The sequence below is a fragment of the Oryza brachyantha genome, chromosome 4, assembly GCF_000231095.2.
Source record: "Oryza brachyantha chromosome 4, ObraRS2, whole genome shotgun sequence".
Classification (NCBI taxonomy): Eukaryota; Viridiplantae; Streptophyta; class Magnoliopsida; order Poales; family Poaceae; genus Oryza; species Oryza brachyantha.
Window position 1 is genome coordinate 10,040,158 of NC_023166.2, and position 21,877 is coordinate 10,062,034.

At 40.1% G+C, this 21,877-nt stretch overlaps 2 protein-coding genes, 1 long non-coding RNA gene and 1 pseudogene across 5 annotated transcripts; 3 read left to right on the forward strand and 1 right to left on the reverse strand.

Annotated features, from left to right (window-relative positions):
• The first annotated feature begins 3,570 nt into the window (after positions 1–3,570).
• LOC102704139 (photosystem I subunit O) lies at positions 3,571–4,835 on the forward strand. The gene is made up of 4 exons (XM_006652206.3): positions 3,571–3,704; positions 3,855–3,939; positions 4,273–4,452; positions 4,560–4,835. Exons 1-4 carry the CDS (start codon positions 3,632–3,634, stop codon positions 4,654–4,656), a joined length of 435 nt encoding a protein of 144 aa, XP_006652269.3. The 5' UTR covers positions 3,571–3,631; the 3' UTR covers positions 4,657–4,835.
• Positions 4,836–4,880: 45 nt separating this feature from the next.
• Positions 4,881–10,305, forward strand: LOC107304013 (annotated as a pseudogene).
• Positions 10,306–12,758: 2,453 nt separating this feature from the next.
• Positions 12,759–18,641, reverse strand: LOC107304151. 3 transcript variants are annotated; one of them, XR_001550195.2, is made up of 8 exons: positions 18,004–18,641; positions 17,700–17,878; positions 17,484–17,536; positions 16,704–17,256; positions 16,108–16,217; positions 15,850–15,915; positions 14,930–15,219; positions 12,759–13,146 (listed from the first exon to the last, which is right to left on the reverse strand). It is a non-coding gene; the product is annotated as an uncharacterized LOC107304151 (long non-coding RNA). The 3 variants fall into 3 exon arrangements; XR_001550196.2 differs by having other exon boundaries at positions 12,761–13,146; positions 16,704–16,767; positions 18,004–18,635; XR_001550197.2 differs by lacking the exon at positions 16,704–17,256 and having other exon boundaries at positions 12,762–13,146; positions 18,004–18,633.
• On the forward strand, positions 14,692–15,689 carry LOC102704413 (protein GL2-INTERACTING REPRESSOR 1). The gene is made up of 2 exons (XM_006652207.3): positions 14,692–14,802; positions 14,918–15,689. Exon 2 carries the CDS (start codon positions 14,938–14,940, stop codon positions 15,283–15,285), a length of 348 nt encoding a protein of 115 aa, XP_006652270.1. The 5' UTR covers positions 14,692–14,802; positions 14,918–14,937; the 3' UTR covers positions 15,286–15,689.
• Positions 18,642–21,877: the final 3,236 nt, after the last annotated feature.

The window sequence follows — 21,877 nt, forward strand, 5'->3', positions numbered from 1 at the left end:
TTTTCTTTGGCAGCACCTCCGGGCTCTGGCCCCAAGCTTGTGATCACAAATTCTGAATTAATTCCATGACCTAAACTGAAACCACTCGTCTCTTCTGTTGTGTATATCTTTTGACCTGCTGCTGTCCTGGAATGTTTGCTTGCCTGCTTTTGCGACCATCTTTTCGTTTCTTCTGCGCTCTATATCAAGAACCATATGTGCCCGAATTGTAGTGAACTAGTGATATTACTACATTGATTGATCCACCGTCTAATCCAGCATCTTACCCGGGAATTATTTCTCCCATATCAGCGGCTGCGTGCTCTTTCTGCGGTTCTGCTAGAGTCCTGGATTCTGGTTTCTGGACGTGCCTGGTTAGGAAGGAATCCCGTCGAAGGTTTGGTTGGCGTCGCTCTCGACAGAGCGAGCTCACACAGTTCTTCAGACTCTCACCGAGTACGTTGCCAGCAGTTTGAGACTTTTTTGGGACAGGCTCATGGCCTGGTTTGACAACGGGCGATGATCTCGATCTCTCTGTTTAATTGGTTGTCCTGTAAGGCGAGAAAGAGTTCCGGTTGTAGCGTAGCGTGTGTACGAACTGGTAGGAGCCGCAAGAAGATGTGCACGGGAGGGAACTGATCACTGATGTATAAATGTATGTATGTATCAGGATCAGAAGTTCAGAACAGATCGGACGCCGTGATCAGTGCTGCGTGGAATCGACGGAGAAAAATGTGGTTGGATGTCGGTAGGCCTAGGCCCCCCGAGTTCCAGTTGAACACTTCCATTCCCCATCCCGATCCTCTGCTGGCGAAACGGGCTGGCTCGCTCGACGATTGCGGTGCATGGTGGCGCGGTTCTGAATGAGCAGTTTGTGTGGCTACTGCCAAATCTGTCAGGAAGCAACATCAGTTACAAGACTGGTTTTAGAGATGGTTTAATAGTAGACTATAAGCTAGCTATAAGTATATTTTAAAAAGATAAGAGAGGAGAGATAGGACAGTGGGCTACTACTTTATAAACACGGGCTCCAAGACATGATATATGTATGACATGTGAGATCATGTATTAATGTTTTATATGTAATTATTGTATGAATTGACTATTAGATTGGCTATAGATGAATTAGAGCCAGTAGTTGTCTATACAATTGAACTTGCTCTAATTCATTTATAGCCAATTTAATAGTCAATTCATACAATAGTTACCTACAAAACATCAATACATGGTCTCATATGTCATACACATTTTGTCTTGGAGTCCGTGTGTAGCTGGCTATAAATTAATAAATTAATAGCACACATTTTTTTCTCTCTCCCCTCATATCTCTTTAAAATATTTTTATAACTGACTTGTAGTCTGCTATTATACCTTCTCTTAGTAGCAACTAGGCAACAAAAACATTGATATAGCTTTTCGGGCGTTGGTCCGCCTGGCCTTCGGTTTCGAGGGCTCAGTCAGCGGCGTTCGTAGGATTTTGAGTATGGGTGGTTCAATTTTCATATTTAAGTAAAAAAACGCAAATCCCTAAATACAGCTCTACTCTCACTATAAGTTTATTTGTTAAATGCATCTCGTCTCATAATTCATTTTGGTCCTATTATGATCACTCATGTATTGTTGTGGCTAGTCATGTTCATCCATAGTTCAAGACGATTTTCAAGGAAAACCTAACTAAACCTGCAAAAATTGATGTAGAACGGGTTGGGTTAGTGTGTTGAACAGATTATCTGTTTTATGTTTACCAATAATCTATTATATATATATATATATAAAGTAACAGGAAAAGAAGTCTCCACATTACTTCTCGTGGGCTAGAAATTCTAAGATTAATCGGAGAAAAATAAAAGAAAAAAAATAAAAGATCAATCGAACCAGCGGGGAAAATATCATGCCTCAACCGAATCTTTTGGAATAAAGAAAAGATCAATATAATTATCTTTTACCAAGTACATGTCATAATCGGGTACGTCTCAATTATTAGATTAGGCACGTATCGATCGGACAATGAAAAAGAAAGTATCAGTCTGACAATGAAAAGAATTAGTACCATAATTAGATATGCTTCAGCCATGGATCAACGACGTACGAATATGATTAGTGTGATGATATGGTGCTACAATTGGTTTCCAAGAACACAATCTATACATCTTAAAAAAAAACTACACCGTTAAATCATAATATATCTAGATCATATGGTCTAAAAATCCAAATTTTCGATTAAAAATTTTAAAATAATTGATATTGAAGAAAAAGACCATCTATAAATACAATTTATAAACATCTAGAATCTAATTAGAAATACAATTTTGGAATTAAAAATAAAGTAAAATAAAAGAGTCCATGTGTAAATATAATTTAGAAAAAAAATCCAAATTTTAGATTAAAAATTTTAAAATAATTGATATTGAGGGAAGAGACCATCTATAAATATAACATGAAAACATCTAAATCCTGGTTAAAAAGTAAAATCATTAGAAAGAGTCTACGTATAAATACAATTTAGAAGTATTTAAAATTTGAATTATAAATTAATTATTTTGCAGAAAAGAGTTTATATACAAGTACAATTTAGAATATAGATAAATAAGGTTCCATGTAAAAATAAATTTAGAAAAAATAATTTCGATTTAACAATTAAATTAATTATTATCAAGATAAGAGACTCTATATAATGATGTTAGCCGCACCCGCACATATGTGCATGCCACCGTGCTAGTTATAAAGACTACAAGCATTAGATAATCATAATTGTTTTTGATCATCTTGATGCAAGTGAGCTAGGTAACCCTACTCTGAGTTGGTAGGTAAACGAAGATGATTTTTGTCTCAACGTTATAGCTGAATATTAGGTCCATGAGTTGAACACATTTGGCATGACATTGACCATGAGCTTAATGAGTGCGTGACAACATGGAAAGATCTAACAGTGATACTTGGATGAGTTTTATAATTTTTCCTTTTTCTTAAATATCTTATATATAATATGCTAATACATAGTACAAGTATACGATTGCTTAAAAATGCATCTTGCTATATCAATAATGTAATTATTTTTTAAAACAATATACATGAGCTTTGGAATATACTTTTTTGGGCACCCATAGCCTCGCCGGATTGCGTCTTGTCTACTCATGCGTCTTGTCTACATCTAGCAAAATCAATTCGGTGGTGCTCATCTGTAAAAACAGAGTCAGTCATGGTCTACTAATCGAAGGTGGAGTAGCACGCAAATGAGCCGCCATGTTCGGTTAAACCGAGGTAATCTTCTAACAAAATAAGTTTGCCATGGTGGAAACGAGCCACCTACACCTAGTCAGCTACTGTGCGACAGAAAAAAAGAAAAAAACCGGCCGTGTGCCACGCCTTATCCAGGCGTATCCAAGTGGAGCGTCCCCATAGGCCGCTTCACCGGCGACGAATCTATTTCATCCATTGCAAGTGATCCACATCACGCGAGCCCCCACAACGATCCGCGCCGTCTCATCCCCTCCTCCTCCCACGTACGCCCGCGCACCGGCCGGGCACGTCTCCATCCGCTAATCCGATCCGCCCCCGGCCCGCAGCGACCACCACAAAATAAGAGCCAGGCTTACCGCACCACACACACACCCCACGCAGCCGAACCAACCAGCTGAGACCACCCCCTGCCATGGCCGCCGCCGCCTCCACCGTCTCCGGCCTCGCCGGCGCCGCCCTCGCCCACCGGCCGGCCTTCTCTACCGGTACGTGTATAGAACACAGACACACAGAACATCTTGATTCAACCATCTCCTCTCCATTCCTCACGTCGTTAGCTGAAGCCTGAACGGGACGACAGTACGTGCTTGTATGTGATGTTCGGTCTTGATCGAAATGTGCGCTTGAACGTGTAGGCTTCACGACGGGCGCCCGGGTGTCGGCGAGGAACCCGCTGATGACGAGGAACCTGGAGAGGAACGGCAGGATCACCTGCATGACGTGAGTAGCTAGCGTATTGTTTCTTCTCTTTTCATTCACTCGCAGCAGCATGAGCGCGCATTGGTATTGTTTTTTCGGTTTTGCTTATGCTTATAAACCGAAATTTAATTTTTTAACCTTAAAGTTGAATTAAGATTTTTCATTTTAATATAGTTTTAGCATTTATTTTTAGATCATTGATTATTAAGAATATGTATATAAAAATGTTGTTCATAAATTATTTTTAGTTACCAATATATTATTGTCCCTTTCTTCTTAAAAATCAAAAGTTGATCACTTGATTCACCTCTGACAGTTTTGAGCTCCGCGTGGTGGTGTTGTGTTCGTTGTCAGGTTCCCACGGGACTGGCTGCGGAGGGACCTGAACGTGATCGGGTTCGGGCTGATCGGGTGGCTGGCGCCGTCCAGCGTCCCGGCGATCAACGGCAACAGCCTGACGGGGCTCTTCTTCTCCAGCATCGGCCAGGAGCTCTCCCACTTCCCCTCCCCGCCGCCGCTCGACTCGCAGTTCTGGTCAGTATATAGCCTTCCGCGCTCGCGTGCGCTGAGTTTTGTCACTAGTGTCACGCAGCGGCAGCGCAACGGTGGTAGCTCATGGTTAATTTCTGTGGCTTTTGCAGGCTGTGGTTGGTGACATGGCACCTCGGGCTCTTCCTGGCGCTCACCTTCGGACAGATCGGGTTCAAGGGCAGGACCGAGGGCTACTTCGACAAGTGAACGATGGATGTGTGTGCGCACCACACACACACCCTTCCTTGTATAGGGCTCTGATTTGATCCTTCTGCGATATATGTGCGCTGTTGCCATGCTCAACCCGTTAAAATTTTTAAAGTACAACGTTTGTGTTGTGGTTTAATTTTTCACGAGGTTATATGAACGACGCGCATACACCACTACGGACTTACACCTCGTACACATTTGCATGCATACTCGAAAGGATAATGGGGTGATTATTTGAATTTTTAATGTAAAAAAGAAAAACGGTAAATTTGCAACCGAAAAATGGTCATGAATAAAAATTTTATGTGATCTAAAGCTAATGATAGAAAATAAACTTAGGTGAAAATACTCTAAAATTAACTCTAAATTTAAGATTAAAATTAAAATTTTAGTTTATAATCATGAGTAGAAGCGAAAAGATGGGGTGTATGCGGTGGTTAATTGGATAGGTGTGTGATGGCTAAATTTTATAAGTTGGAAGGTCAAAAGATTTCCGGTATTATGGTAAGGATGCAATTTAAACTCGATTGAAGAAAGGAGCTAAAGTGGACTTTTAGCACTTATGTTTTCGAGCGATCGAACTCATTCACAGTACCCAAGGGCCAAGGCGAACCCAAATGCGACACCGCCGCCTGCGACGCCCTCGCCGCGTCCCTCCTCCTCTCAGCGCTCCCTTCCCAGCACGCCGTCCCGGTCCGCTCCGCAACGCGGTTGCTCGTCTCCCTCGCGCGCCACGCGCCGCTGCAGGACGCGCTCGCGCAGTTCATCAGACTCCTCCGCCGCGCATCCCGCCCCGACGCATTCTCCTTCGCTTCCCTCCTCCGCGGTGCGCGCCTGTGCGCCGGCCAACGGTGCCTCGTTGCACGCCGCAGCCATCCGTCTCGGGCTAGACGCCGATCTCTTCGTCCGCACGGCGCGCGCTCATCCAGTTCTATGGGAGGTGAGGCGCTGCCCGGGTTCTGTTCGATTCACTGATAGTCCCCAGTGAGGTTTCTTGGACGGCCATTACCACTGGCTACATCAAATCTGGTGAAATCTTTACTGCCACGTAGTTGTTCGACCAAATGGCTTACCGAACTGTGGTGCATTGGAATGCCATGGTTGATGGGTATGTGAAGTGCGGTGATTTGGAGTTGGAGGGAGCAAGGAAGCTTTTCGAGGAAATGCCTGAGAGTACTCCTGTAGTTTACACATCATTGATTGTTGGGTATTCACATGCAGGGTATAAAGGAGCTGCTAGATCATTGTTTGGTAAGTTAGAGTATTGTAATTTGTTCATATGGACAATGATACGAGGATATGCACGGAATGGTCACCCTGGAGAGGCTTTGAGGATTTTTAGTGAGTTCCAAAAGCAAGATATATGCCCAGATGAGCACTCGTTATTGTTGGTCTTATGTCAGCATGCTCCCAATTGGGTAACATCACATGGCAAGTTGGATTCAAGGTTACATCTTGATTTACCAAATAGATATGAACAATATCCATGTTGGCTGGTCTCATTAACATGAATGCAAAGTGTGGGAGCATGGAGAGGGCTACTGTTTTGTTTGAATCTTCCCAGTTCGAGATGTTTTTTTCATATCGTTCATGTGGTTCAGCTAGCAAGGCTGTAGAGCTTTTCTCTCAGAAGCTCATGGACCCCAGATAATGCTTTGTTCACAGTTGTTTTGACTGCTTGCAGTCATGCTGGCCTAGTTGAAGAAGGGAAAAGGTACTTTGACATGATGAAGAATGGGTGTATGATTGTACCATATGGTGACCACTATGCATGCCTTGTCAGTCTTCTTGGACGTTCTGGGATGCTGAGAGAGGCCTATGAGCTTATGAAGTCACTCCCTGGAAAACCCCATCCAGGGGCATGGTGTGCATTGCTGAGTGGATGCAAGCTTCACCGTGACATTGAGATTGGAAAAATTGCTGCAAAGGAACTCTTATAAATTGAACCAAAGCTGAAAATTGTGTCTCCTTGTTGAATATTTATGCTAATATTTACAGATGGGAAAATGTTTCTGAAATTAGAACAGAGATGACGGGAAGACGGATAACGAAGACTTGAGAGGAGCGATGTATTTATCTTGCCTTATGTTTGCTGGCCTTACCGGTAATTTCAGTAAACATCTCTCTGAATAGGAGGAAGAACCATATGTGCTGTACTGCTGTGCATTGTTGACTCATGATGATTATGTGTTTGTAGAAAGGAGTTTACACTCAAACTGAGAATGCTTACAATAGAATCTGCCTTCATGATATAAATGATGTGTCTGTCAACAAGCTATGTGGGAGTTAATAAGAGTAATGTGATCATCTTAAATGGACTGTTCTCGTCGCGAGTGCTTCGAATTCTTCCTGCCACTGCTGCCTGTGAGAACCAGTCGCTTCTGTGACACTGGTTAGATATCACCCATTGCTCTTGTTACCAATGAGGTCTCATCTGCTTCTGCCATTTGCTGACGAGATGACTCCTAGTAAGTGCTCGTTTAGTCATTCCTAATCTTCATTACTATCTTAGTGTTATAATGTGATTCTACTGAACTACTACCATCATTCAAACTATTGTGGTAACATGGTAAAAGGTTGCTGATTATTTTCCTTGGCAGGATCAATATGAGTAACCTGACATAGTGGCTGTTGTTGGTCAGAATAACAAGTATATAGTTCTTCAGCGTACTTTTGGGGATTCTTACTATTTCTTGGCTTTCGTTTGTGCTTGAGCTTCAATGTCCTCTGTCAGTATATTCAGTTACTCAAATACTTGTATTCAGAAGTTTATTTTTGAAACAATGGCAGAGAAACTCTTATTAATTCATGACATAGAAGAGGCAAACGATACCCGTATATACTCAGAAGTTGGGGAGTGCAAATTTTGGAGTTTTGGAGAATCCTTGTCATAGCCATACTTCTTGAAGGTGAGAACTTCAGAGTTCAATTTGACTTGTTAAATGAAAATAGCACCTATAATATCTCTTATATTGCTTTTATGGATGCAATCATGTGTGCTATTTGCAGGAACTGTGAATAAACTGGATACGACTTTGCATAATTTATCTTGATCAAGGTACAACGTGATGGTATTAGACATTTGCTTTCAGGTTCGATCTTTAAGAACTAAGTAGAGATAAACTGATACCCAGTTTTTCTGTTTATATGGTGTGGCATGTGCTTCTGTCAACTTGTGGAAAAGTGATTAATGTGGCAAAATTTTTGGAAATATATACATGTTCCAGCTATTATAATGCCTGCATGTTCTGCCATTTTTTACTGTAATATTCAAATGTTACAGAGTAGTCAAATATATTTGTAAAGAGCATTGCATCTATGTAAATTCTCAATGATTTTGCAGAAGGAGAGGTGCATACATATCTTTTTCTGACTAAAACTGCAGAACCAACATAGTAAGGGTAAGTAAGCATTAATGTGCTGAATGGCCACATTCCATATTGTTTCACTATTGAATTTTATTCAATACTTCTAATAGCAAGTTTCCACATACTGTCCATGTTATATCGATGCCTTTGTTGATGCCTAATATGCTAAGTGATTTGAAGTTGTTGTATAAGCAGTTAAGTTAACAACTGATATATTGCCACATTCAGGGTTTTAGTTGATTAAGTTGACAAAGATTCACCAGGTTTAGTTGATTTTGCTTGGAATTACTCCAGTAATGACAGCGATCATTTTCATTTCCAATCATGTTTCAAAATTATGTTACACCTGCACACCCCTTTTGGTGTTATTACCAGCCACTAGTTACACCCAATGGCCTAGTATCAACTTAAGGCCATTCTCAAGGAAATATATACCTGGATAACTTAATTGCACAATTATTGCTTAAGGAAGTCAACTAAATTGTGCTTAGTCACTACAGTAGTAATTCAGGCAGTTTCCATCGGGGCCCAAAATTCTGTCATGCACATCTGGGTTAGAGCGAGGAACGGTGCTTTCAGATTCTTCCATTTGGAACTCTGGTTGCAAATGTGGTATGGTAGTAACATATGCTTCTATTAAATTGTGTCCCCCCATCTTAGTCTTAAACAAAAGTGATTAGACTTGTTTTTGAGTGGAGTTAAGTGGACCACCTTAGGCCTTCTTGCCGTTTCCTCTGCATAGTGCCTATGTGTGATTTTGTGGTCCAGCATCATATCATCGAGAAGAGCCGAAAGTTTTCCGACTGTACAACCTATGCTAAATAAACACATGTATCAGACCATGAGTTTGCTTACGATATTTTGAGACGTGTCTTTTTATAAACTACAATGTCGATTGGTTGTTCTCAGCTTGAAGTCTCAGACCGGCACTACCGCCACTATGTTGCACTTTATATCATCTTTCATTCCTGAATCATCAAATCAAATATTAGCAGATTTGTGCATGGTGATGTAGTGGGATCATTGGTAAGTCATGATGTTTAGTGTTTTCTGATTATAAAAACGATATTAGTACACCCATGGATACATGATAATACCTGCGCCCGAAGGTTCGGTGTTTGCATGTGCTCTCCTAGGTATATAAACCTCACCTAATCACCTAGCCTGTTGGAGATCTCTACCATAGGTATTGCACGATCCTTATTTTGGTGCGTGGATCTATTAGGCTCCGGTTATGGCAGACAAACTTATCTTCATGTCGACTTAGGTATTAATAACTTGCCCACGTATTCTGCTGCACCAATCCTCTCCCAAGTCAATGAGCTTGTTATTATTGAAACCATGCGTTGATTCAAACATTTCCCTATGACATTTGTATTAGTAGCACTAGGGAGTAACGACAGTTTGGGCAATATATAAACAATGCCATTAAACTCTCGGGCTATCTGGTTGGTCCATGTTAGATTCTTAGTGGGATGTGTGAACTGCAGCACTATGTCTCCGTGTGGGCATGCGCACGAGTGTGGGTGCATGTCGTATCACATGTCTAACACCACGGCGCACGAACTGAATCCTGGAACGTTGTCCCGTTGAAGTTATCTGCAATTGAAGAGGAGGGGAAACTAATTTTGTCCTGCTTGTTCTTTGTCAGGGAATACAGAGAGGTTATTTGACTAAGTACCTCTGCGTTGTGAGTAAGAGATTCGAGTTATCAGTAGTTATTTACGTTGGATTTAGAAGAATCAACATACTGGTGAGTGTTCATACAATTTAGCCCTTGTGGTTGATCAAACCATATGATTTTCTTTTTGTGTTAGAGTGAGCCAACACTTTGCTTTGCTTAATGTTCGCATCAAATGTCATCTTTATTTTTTGTGCATTTGTATATTACACGGATGCTTTTCAGAATTTCAGTATATATTCTAAAAATTCACACTCAGAAGATATTGCATAGATGTAAATGGTGAGTACTTCGTATAACATAAAGATATAGTTGTACGGGCAACTAAAGGATATAAATAAGATCTAGACTCGTCCTTAGAGTTGACATTAGGTCTGGACTTTCTAGTAATGATACTTATGGCAGTATTATGAGATTTTGGTTTTTCTTTACTGAAGTCATATATGAAGCTACTGGTTGTATTTCAAGCCAATTGGGTTAGTAGTTATGTTCTCTCTTTCAACGTGTCAGCTTCTTGCAATAGTTTAGCGCCAAGTTCGTACCAGCATTAAAATGGAGTAATCCCTTCACTTGAGCGGAGATTAATGCGATGCATGCACTTTGAATCCACTATCATTTAACCAATGTTAAACAAATCATATTGCTTAATGCATAGTTAGTTGCACTCGCCCGTGCGTGTGAGCGGAGATTGGGTGTTTGATTCACTGCTGCAGCGTTAATGCGCAGGATCTTTTTAATTATGATTAGAATATGATATTTGGCCTATGCTTGATATAAAAATGGGTGTTACGGGGGCCGTGTGGCTAAAATATTGAGGAGATGTTCCCTTCGTGGGTGGGATGATCTATTGTCTATTCTCTCGATGCAAGCAGTGAAGACACGGAGAAATAACTGCCGACGGCCAACTAGGATTGTGAAGATCTTTCCCTTTCTTTTTTTTTTTTAAGAACTATGAAGATATTTCATTCTGTGTTTTCTATCATTCATGAAACATGTTGGGTATGTGTCCGTTAGAAGCTGTAATCGTCTGTGTGTTCAAATCTACTATTACTTAAAATTGGGGTGAAATTATCAATGAAATTTGTTCAGGAATGTCCAGCTGTCGAAGTTTTTTTGTTTGAACAAAACCGCAGTTGAAACGATCTTTTCAAAACTACTTCCTTTTTGGGAAAGTATAATATACAGAACATGGCGATGCTTACTGAAACTGCTGGTGGTGGATGCAGCATTACTTAAAAAAAAAAAAACAACTCTTCCTTATGGTGGATTTTACCAATAATTCAATCCCAACTCACAAATAAGTGATTTGCACCAGTCTCTGAAATGTGAACTTGATTCTTGTTTTCAACTACCACATCCGTTCCAAAATTCTAGTTTGTTTAGTATATGTATCAGTCACTTCAATAATCAATCATAATTTTTTTTCAATGCACCCGATTGAGTCTATAATTATCGAAATGATCTGAATCATGAAAATCGGTGCATTGATACTTATATTGTTTTAGAAATTTTTAATCCTAGAAATGATTATATTTTAAATGGAGAGAGCATGTTGTATTTATGAAACACAACACCATTGTAGTATAATGAAAATATTTTTTAAGATAGGTCTGAACATATAATGTATATATAGGGTCCCATTTTTTAGCTAAAATACATGTAGTTGTCAATTTTGAATTTTAAAACTTAACTTTTGAGTTGTTTTATATTTTTTTCATTATTTTTTAGCACCAGTGCTTAAGTCGCTAAGAATGTAAATATAAAAGTTTTAACTATAGACACATTCACTAAAAGAGCGGAGCAAAATTATCAAAGCACTGAAACATTTTTCATCAAATAAGAAATAAATGCAAGTGTATAAACTGCAACGTCACAAAATATTAACTGAAAAAAGAACGCAATGTGTAACATTCGCAAAATGAACCGGTAAAACATTAAAAAAATGTTTATTAAAACATTCAACAAATATCATATAAAACATTCACAAAGATGTCTTCAGCACAACATGCTTGCCTGTTGGAACGCTCAAGGGGCTAACCACGCCGTACCAACCCCCTCCCCATAATACTACCTTTATTTCATAATTTAATATGTTTAACTTTTTCAGTTAGAATATTTAACCATTTATTTTATTCAAAAATTTAGTATAAATATAAAAAATAATAAGTCAGGCTTAAAAATTCTTTTGATAATAAAGTAAGCCACAAGCAAAAAAAAAAAAAGACAATTGATCAAACATTATAAGTAAAAAAAGTCAAACATCTTACGTTCAAACGGAGGGAGTAGTAAATAAAAGAAACCAATCTCGAAACCTAAACTTGAACTAGAATTTACATCTAAAATTGAGTTTACATCCACTGTTTTCTAGTTACATGGAAAACGTGAACACACTATACTAGCACCTTCCTAAATGCGTTCGCTGACACATGCTCGATCTATGAGACAAAGGTTAGCAACAAATATCTAATCGACTAAATTCCTAATGAAAATATGCCCATATGTATGTAATATCGTAGGAACCAGGATTTGAACCCTAAGTTTGCATCATACTACGCCTACTAGTCTACCACGTCACCATATCTCAACACGCACATTATGCATACAGTCGGTTGAGAATGTGCTAAGTGCACGCACCATGGTAGCAGCACATCCGCAATTAGTTTAAACTCAGACAAGACGTCTAAATTACTTGCAATATATGATGTTTTTCAAAGCATATGCTGAAATGAACCAGCCATATAGGATCCACTTCAAAATATGGCTTGCTTAACTAACGACATAATTCGAGCATCACTCTAAGCGCGATACCTCATCAGCCGTCATTACAGCAGCAAGTGGCGTATCAGCACCACCTGAGCATCAATTATAGCACCACAAACAGATCAGCAGCACAAACATCAGAGCCTCCTTAGGAACGGATGAATTTAACATGAAGTAAAGTAATTCCTGTGAAACTCCTATAAAATTTCTGCATTCCGAAGGAGCTGTGCCTATCTCAATAAGTACCTCAAAAAGTCAAAATAAAAAAGCGATAAGTGAAATTCTGCCTAAACAGATAATCACCTGGAGCTTCAAAAGTGATTAATTTGTGAATTTTGCCAACAACTTTGTCCCTTATGCGAAAATCGCAATATATCCAACTATTTTGCATTAGAAATCAATTGCTTTGCACAATTCAACCACAATAAGAATGCAGAACTCACGGTGGAGATTATTTTCCCTCATAATCTCTAATTAAGCTCCTTAGATGCCTCCATGGAATTAAAGAAGAGCACATGGGTTTGGCCCCCATACACCGACTAATGGCAATATATACGTGCAAAGATACAATTATATACCATATCCAGTACTAAGCAGTAAACTAGTGGCACAGTTATGAGCTCGCCATTTGGGTCAACCTTCTTCGCTTCGTAGTTGCCTTCAACTTCGAGACTTTACCTGCAATTTTAGACGCACCATCGATGAATGATGATGAATGGTGGTGAAATAGTATAAAATCACGTAAACTGAATTTAAACATTTGATCCCGAGGCCGATAGCACTGGCTCTGGATCCCAAAACCATCCATTACTGCTTCTATTTGCCCAAAACGGGAGCATTAATGCTAGAATTAGTCCTAACAGAGGCAAGTTTTTTTTTTCTCTACAGGTAGCTATCTCTTAACCTTGATGAGTAGCAGCATTGAGCCATTGACCAAACCCAATGCAACACACAAACCAAAACGACTTTAAGTGAGTTGTATGTCATCATCATTAATCAAGGTGGGATATGGAAGCAATCTCGGGGATTACATTAGTGGGTTAATACTAGTATGACTTCACAAAGTTTAAACCATTTCTTAATTGTAAGGTGATTAAGTCACACAATCAGGCTGCAACATCTCCATAACACTAACAAGTCAACCAACGAATTTAATATCCAGCATTTAAACACTGCAAGCTGGAAACAAGAAAAAACCCAACGGAGCTGAGATTTCAAAGTGGACGAAGGCTCTGCCCTTATGTGCATCAAACAAAGTGGCATTAATGTATTACTTATCTCGTCGTCATTGTATGAAGATGCGCACCAGACGCAACGCATGGGTGCGTGCATGAACATAGGTGTTGCATTGCACCATTTAAAGACCTAATTGCATAAGGTGCACTAGCAAGCATATGTATTCAAGAAACCTATTTATTCGATTAACAAAACCATGGCTCAACATTCAAGTCCAATCAATTTTTTCTAGCGATGGTGTACATTTGAGATGGTGTGCCCAATAAATTCCATTCATGGCAACATTGAAGTAGTGATTTCAATTGGAGGCCAGTCAAATTTCTATAAGCTTTCGAAGCAACCAAAAAGGACATATAATTGATGAGTTTCAACTTTCAACTCCTAACCTAATAATAATAAATAAATCGTCATAATTATCCAATGAGTCGAGCTAACCTGCTTACATGGCCACTGCCAGGTTGTACCAAAATCAACTGGAGGTAACTAAGCCAGTAACAAACTTTTGACACAATTAAACTAGATATGCCTATCATGGGTTTCAGTTTTCAACCAGGCTCACTGTTGGGAGATTGCCAGAGTCATCAATCATGTGGCCAATACTCATTAACAACTCGTTAACAAGAAGAAAGAAAAGCTACCGCAGAAGCTGCACAAGTAAGAACAAAAGAAGATTTTTCTTCTCAGACCAATGACCAAAAAAAAAAAATCAACAGTAAGCCTATTACCTTTCTCGTTTTAGATTTCTCTACCTTTCTGTGTACGACCAACCACAACAAAGCCTCTCACCTCGCACGCCTCTCCCACCCAATACAGATTATTCAACCCTTACCATGCCACTCTCCAACCATGAATACCTCGGGTAATAAAATGTGTAGCGTCTAGTATAGTACTGCAATACTCTTAATGCCGCATTTAAGAAAACCAATTGACCTCCCTCCTCCCTCACCCATCTCCCCTATAAATACTCGTGATCTCTTCTCCGTCCAACCACACCAAGAACACCCCGAGCAACTCTCCTCCCTCCCCTTCCATCCATCCATCCATCGTTCTCCAATCGCCATCACCTTCATCTGCACGTCTCGCCGGCCCTACGCAACAGTAAGCTCCCTCGCCATGCCGACTCCGACCTCTAGCTCCATGGAACAGTGGTGCAAAGGTTTTCCATTTGACCAACCAGCTGAGAAACATTTTTTCTTTTATCTTATGGGTGCAGGCAGGGAGGTACCTCTCGGGATGAGCCGCAGCAACAAGAAGAGCTCGAGGGGCATCGACCTGAAGCTGAACCTCTCGCTGCCGGCGAGAGGTGACTCGTCGCCCCGGAGGGCGATGGCCGACGAGGAGTCGTCACCGAGCTCGTGCCTGTCGTCGGAGAACGAGCACGGCCTGCAGTGGTCCAACAGCCCGGAGGCGACGTCCATGGTGCTCGCCGCCTGCCCACGCTGCTTCATCTACGTCATGCTCCCGCAGGATGATCCACGGTGCCCGCAGTGCAAGAGCCCCGTGATCCTCGACTTCCTGCAGCAGGACAATGGCAACAACAACGTCAACAGCAATAGCGGCAGGAAGAGCAGGGGGGGGTGAACTTAAACCCCCCAAAAAGGGGCAACTCTCCATTTGGCACAAGAGCAACATCAAGAAAAAGGCGTCTATATGAAGTCCTAGGTCCAGTAATTCTCTTTTGTTTTGCCTATTCCCCCCAGTGTAACCATGATATATCCTTACTAAAATTGTGAGACTAGCATGAATCCATGTGTTAGTGGCACAATTTTGATACATCATGGATACACTGGGGATCTATATCCATCCCCTTCGATGGCTTCCTTCTTTAGTGGTTCTAAATGAAGAAGTTTTGCTTAGACATAGGACCAGACTTCTCATCCTTGTTTTGTTTTTGTTTACTTTCCAAAATGAAAAGAGAACATTTAAAAACATTTACTCTGAAAATGTTGAGAAAAATACTGTTCTGATACACATGATGGTTTTCTCTAAAACTACTCAAACCCATGAACTCTCGCTCGCTGCGCTGTTTCATTAAACAAGGTAACCAGATCGAACATAGAAAATGGGGAAAAATCACAGCAAGAACAGTCAACCACATAAATGGGATGTTATATGAGTCTGTCATCACAGGTTAGCTGAACTAACCAATTGGTACTGCTGCTCCCACGTTGCAACATAATGAGGTCGCCTTCCATGGACACCCTACTATCTCTGAAAAAGACATTATGTATTGAAAAAGGTATGCAATTTCAAATTAGGAAGAGATATAATATTTGAAATTGTTGAAAAGAACGCTGCTGGTGACGCCATGCAATGAATAGCGATTAATTTCAGCATCCGTCACTCTTATCTCTTCATAATATACATCCATATGAATACGTGCCGTGTGACGCAGCAACCTACCTTAATGCTTCTCTAGTCAACTTTGCCAAGCTGATATATTTATGTTCATTTGATAAAGACACCTCAGATTAAGTCCAGATCTTCATAATCACACACAGAGACCAGCCAGTCTACAAGTTGATTCAAATCACATCAGAAGGGGGAAAGCAAGAAGGAATTAAGAAGGAAAAAAAACATTTGCGTGAAAATTAGATGTCCCTTGGTCCCTGTTGACTGGTAACGGCAAATTTGTCAATTTTATCCATCAATCAACGAAAACAACAGTGTCTCTAGCTGTATTCTAGTATTTTAATGACAAGACAACAGAAAAGGGATGGCCCAGGCAATAAAATACAAAACTGAATGGCAAAAAAAGAAAAGAAAGGAAACTAGAATTAAATTGCAGACCAAATATATTATGGCTTAGCCTAAAATAATATGTGGTTAACTAATAATAATTGATGGAATTGTGAGGTTGCCTGCACTCGCTTTGTCCTGAACGACTAGAGAACACATAATTCAAACATAGATTCTCCTTCAACATAATGAAAATCACAAAAACTTGCAAAACCAGTCAGGAACCCAACAATGCAAAACAGACAAAGACAAAGCATTACCCAAGATTCTCCTTTTTTGTGGAACTAAGTTTCATGGTCCAAAATTACAGTTGGCAAGAGAAACCTGAAAGCAAAGACAAATGACGCCTGGGGGATTACTGAAAACAGAGGTAAACTGCATTTGTACACCTTCACTATTGGTTTCATGTATCTCCTTAACTCCATAGCAAATCGGTTTGAAATAAGCAGAAAAGGCAAGAACTGATACATTCATCCAAGAGTGCTAAATCGAGTGTAAACTAGTGAATGTCAACGGAGTTTCTTTTTTCATGCCGATGCACTTTTGGTGCTTACTTACAAAAGGAAGAACCAACAGAATATGGATTCTGTCCCAATAAAACCAGTAACAGGTATGAGCATGACTGCTGCATAAACATAGAAAACATAAGAAATGATCTAGGGAGCATTCGTTCTGTTGCACTGTCCCTATTGATTTTATTAGCTTTGTCTTGTGGAATGATGTCCTGTAAATTCGTGGGGGGACTCCTTTGAGCCATCTTGGTAGCAAAAAATAGTTATATCACCACCATCTGTGCTCAACTTATACAACACACTATCGGAGAAAGTAAAAAATGTTACGAGTGACCATCAATATTCTTAAGGCAGATACATTGCATTGATGAATAGACAGCACTAATATACTACCACATTAGGAATAGGAAGAGACACATATCCATGGTTGAAGTTGTGTCGCTGTATCTTGTATGAAATGCAACATAAAGCATTCCAACTGCAACATCTCTAAGCCATGTTACTAAGAATTCAAGTTTCACGACTTACCAAGACTTTCAGATGACCGAAGAAACCTGCAGCAATCCACCAACCAGCAGGATCTACAGTGCAGCGGCATGAAGATTGGTCAAATAAGCATAACGAAATCGACTCCAAACACCCAATCCAACAAGTGTTGCCCCCTTCTTTCTACTGCTTTTTAAGTTAAAACCAAATGCGGCTCCACATTACCCCAAAAAAAAAATTTAGGGAACAAAATCGTACCCTAAACAAGCGCCGCCACGGAGGCACGGATCGAGATTAAAATCGCTTGGACTCGGGAGGAAGCCATCATCTACGGAAGAATGGCTAGTCGATTGTTAGAAGAGGCCGGGTGGGGAAGAAGATGAGGAGGCATCGGAGCGCAGCGCGACGCGGGCGAGCACCTCCGCTTTCGGGTTCGTCTTCGATTTTCGAAAGGGTTAATTGGATCGGACCATTATAATTTTTACGATTTCGAAATATGTCAATTATATTTATAGATATATCATTATAATTTAACATGTATTCTAGATGTATCACTACTTACCTGTTTAGCACCTGAAAAATTGTTTTTACACTAAACTGCCCTCTTCCTTTGTCCCCGTCTTTCCCCTACCGTCGTCCATGGCAGCAGTGGCGACGGTGAAGGAGCAGCCTGGAGGTGCAGTTCGCCTTCTTTCGGCCACAACACTGGCACACGGTGCACACCACGGCGCACCACTTCTCGCCTGGTCCATCCTCTTCACCAACCTCCTCCTCCTTCATTTCCTTCCGTCCTCGCTGCCGCTCAACCCGGCACTTGCCCTCGCCTACGCCGCCGCACTGTGTCGCTCGTGGGCTTCCTCTTCCTCGCCGGATGGGCCGCTAGCTGCGCCCTCGCTGCCCGCCTCGCTTCGCGCTCGCCAACAAGGTCGTGCTCCCCACGTAATTGAAATCAAGCTCAGAACCCACCCAGCCTTGGAACAATCATGCTCGCTTCTGCTTCTGTATCTCTCCTCCCTTCCTGAATCCAGATAGGCTCCAAGCGACCAACAGCGATCAAAAACAGGAAGCGAGAACACCAAATCAATCGAGGCAGAGAGGAGGGGGCGAGAGAAAGAGAGAATCTTTTTATTTCGTTGGGGGTTTTGATGAATTTTTTCTTTCGCGCGGTGGTGGTAGTTTACTGGTTCGTGCCTAAGCAAGGGGATGTTGTTCTGCTCAAGATGGGACCTTGGAAGAAGAAGAGGGTATTTTGGTCTAAAAACAATTTCTTTGGCGTTGAATAGTTAAGTAGTGGTACGTATGAAATGCATGTTAAATTATAATAGTATATCTATAAATAGATGAATAGTAATGACATATTTCGAAACCATAAAAATTATAATGGAATGAATCCAATTAACCCTTTTCGAAACCCATGAGCAAAGCTGCTTTTACAATTTCCACCCTGAGTTTTTTCCAGGTCTTGGAGAGCTCACATCCTGGGCCTTTGATTGGGCCAGGCTATGGAGGAATAGCCTATCTATTCAATTGGCCCATATCACGTTCGTTCAAGTTGAGCTCTGTGCCTCCGTTTCATTTTATACTTTATATTTATAAATACTCCATAGAATATAAGAGTTATATGTGAAATCTAATTCAAACATACAGATATATGAAATCCAAATCTTATAGAGATAGAAACTAAGACTTGTACATGAAATACAAACCTATATATAAATAGAGTCTAAAAATTGTATATGAAATCAAACATTATAGAACAGAAGCTAATAGTTATATATGAAGTCTAAATATTACTTTTACTTGGTGGTATTTGTAGAAATAAAATGCACTATTGAGCGGTTTAGAAAGTATTGACCATCGTGAGTAAGAAAAAAAAACCTAGCTCAACTTTACTTAAGAATATGGGTTTTTTTTACTATCCTTGAATTTTAGTAAAAATTTATGGTACTCAAGATAACAAAATTTTATACTTAAAAAATAAGATATCTTGATATACTTGAAATTCAAGAATGTTAAAGAGTACCGCTATATATACGATCTTATTATACGACTTATGTAACTATAAGCATGCAACCATAGATCAATCAAATGAGTGATTGTTGATATGCACCGCAGCCATTGATCAATCTAATCATAAATAAGTCGGATGGTTGAGTCATATGCATAGCAATTTTGAATGTTAAAACAACTCTAAAAACATAGCCTTATAAACTACTCGCAATCGTATAATAAGGCCTTATTTGAATCGCTTGAACTTCACCAAATCCTCTGCCATTCCTCTAAATTTCTATTGAATGATTATGAGTATGGTACGTTGCAAAAAAGCATAGGAGTCGCATGGAGGAGTATGCTAGGATTGTCCTCTTACGGCGGCCAATCCACACACCTACCCAGTGACTTGTCAACTCGTAGCATATTCACACGTGGCAGATCAATGACACGTCAACTTCGCAGCATGCCCATCGTTCCGGAAAATAACAAAATGCAATCATAGACAACATCCCACGGTGAAGAAAAATGGTTCTCGACAGGATCAGTTAGCTACAGGCAAGCAGGTCACCTCACTCCCACTGCAACATGTGAAGGTTCGCCATGAAAACTAAAACAATCACGCTATCATTGACATGCAAAAGAACAAAAAAAATACGAGGGAAAAAAAGAACTTCTCCTACAACCTACAGCTACAACCACCGTTGATTTGTTTAAGTCACACTTGTCGGGTTAAGTTTTTCGTGTGCATTTCTCACCGTGCCTTAACCCAGTGATTAGTCACGCAGCTCCCCATGTATGTATGACCAGTTCACCTAGCCCAAAGTGTGATAATTAGGCTGTCATTTGATGGTGATCCTGCCTGCTTCCTGGTTTGATCATGGATCGGCTCTAAATTCTAGTCACTATGTCTTTAAGCAATTAAACATTTCTCGAAGCTGATGATGATGATCGATGGGAATCCCAGGGTGATAGATTGATATTTAGAAGTGGTATGCTGTCAACGCAACAAACAAGCAAGGAGTCAACTTCGAATGCGCAGATGGAGAATTTACTGAATGAGCTGCTAATTACTGTCCCTTTGTTACAGAAGTTCTATCTGCATTGGAGAATTAACAATTTTGTGTAGAACCAAAACTTGGTGTTACATATGTCAAGAGATGTCTGAATCTTCTGCTCCCCATGCTCCAAATCTGCTTCCCATAACTATGTGCAGCATCAAAGGGAATCACCTCCTCTTTCGTCCTCATGTGTCAAAGTAAATTCAGGCATTCTGCTGGTGCCTGATCTGATGCATCATCGCCTGTTAAACTAGATGAGAGGCTAATGATCAAAATGCCAACAAAAGTCTCAATTATTAACTGTGTTGTTTTTTACCCATTTAATATGATGCCATCCAACAACACACGCATTATAAGGCTGTTTGCTCCTGAACCCCCAAAACATGAACAAAAACTACGCCATCAACAAGAAGAGCAACCACTGCAAGAGAACAAGAAGGTGGCTTCCAAACACAACCAAGAACCTGGAATAAGGGATTAAAGCAAAGATGACCATGTAGGCATTTTTGTCGGTTTATAATTGCCTCAGCCTTCCTTAGCTTATACCCACATTTTTTTTTTTGCTAAGGGGACAGGTCATTAGGCCCTGAAAAGTGCAGGCACTGCACACTAAAACTTTAGGTCAACCTTTATTAGCCTTTAGGATCTGCTTTTTTGTTGAAACAAAAGCTTTTGCATATTCCAACCTTTTCTTGCCCTGAGGAGGAGAACCTCATAGGGGACATGATGGATTCATGGCACACTAGGAGGGGTTTATGGCCAGTGTCCCCCTGTATATTGTTTCTCTTGGACATAAGTTATCTTAAAGTTTTGTTCTCGTGTCAAAGGATAATTTTTAAATTTGCATAACCTAACACCGTCGCATGTGGGTATGGATAACGACAAACTACGAGTTTTGTATTCTATTCACTAAAAAATGATCAACCACGGCAGAACGATAATGCCAACATACCCTTCATGTTAGTTCATGTTAGTTGACCTATGTTAGTTGACCTTTGTAACTCTCGTCTTTTCGTTTATGATTATACTTATAAGTCAAAATTTAAATTTTTAATATAAAATGAGTTAATTTTAAGTTTCTCATCAAGCATATTTTTCAGCCACTGTTTTTATATTACTAAAAACACGTATAATTCTTTTATTCACAAACTATTTTTTATTTAGAAATATGATTTTTGGCTTTATCTGACCGTTGATCGCATGATCCGATGATCCACTCATGGATCGGTCCACAAGTTGTAGCTGATTCTAATTTAACTAAATAAACTAAATAATAAAATAAAACTCAATTAGAACCGACCACAAATTATCCGTAGATTGACCCAAAAACATCCCTATACATACCCCCATCTTTTCACATTTGATTATGCTTATAAGCTAAAATTT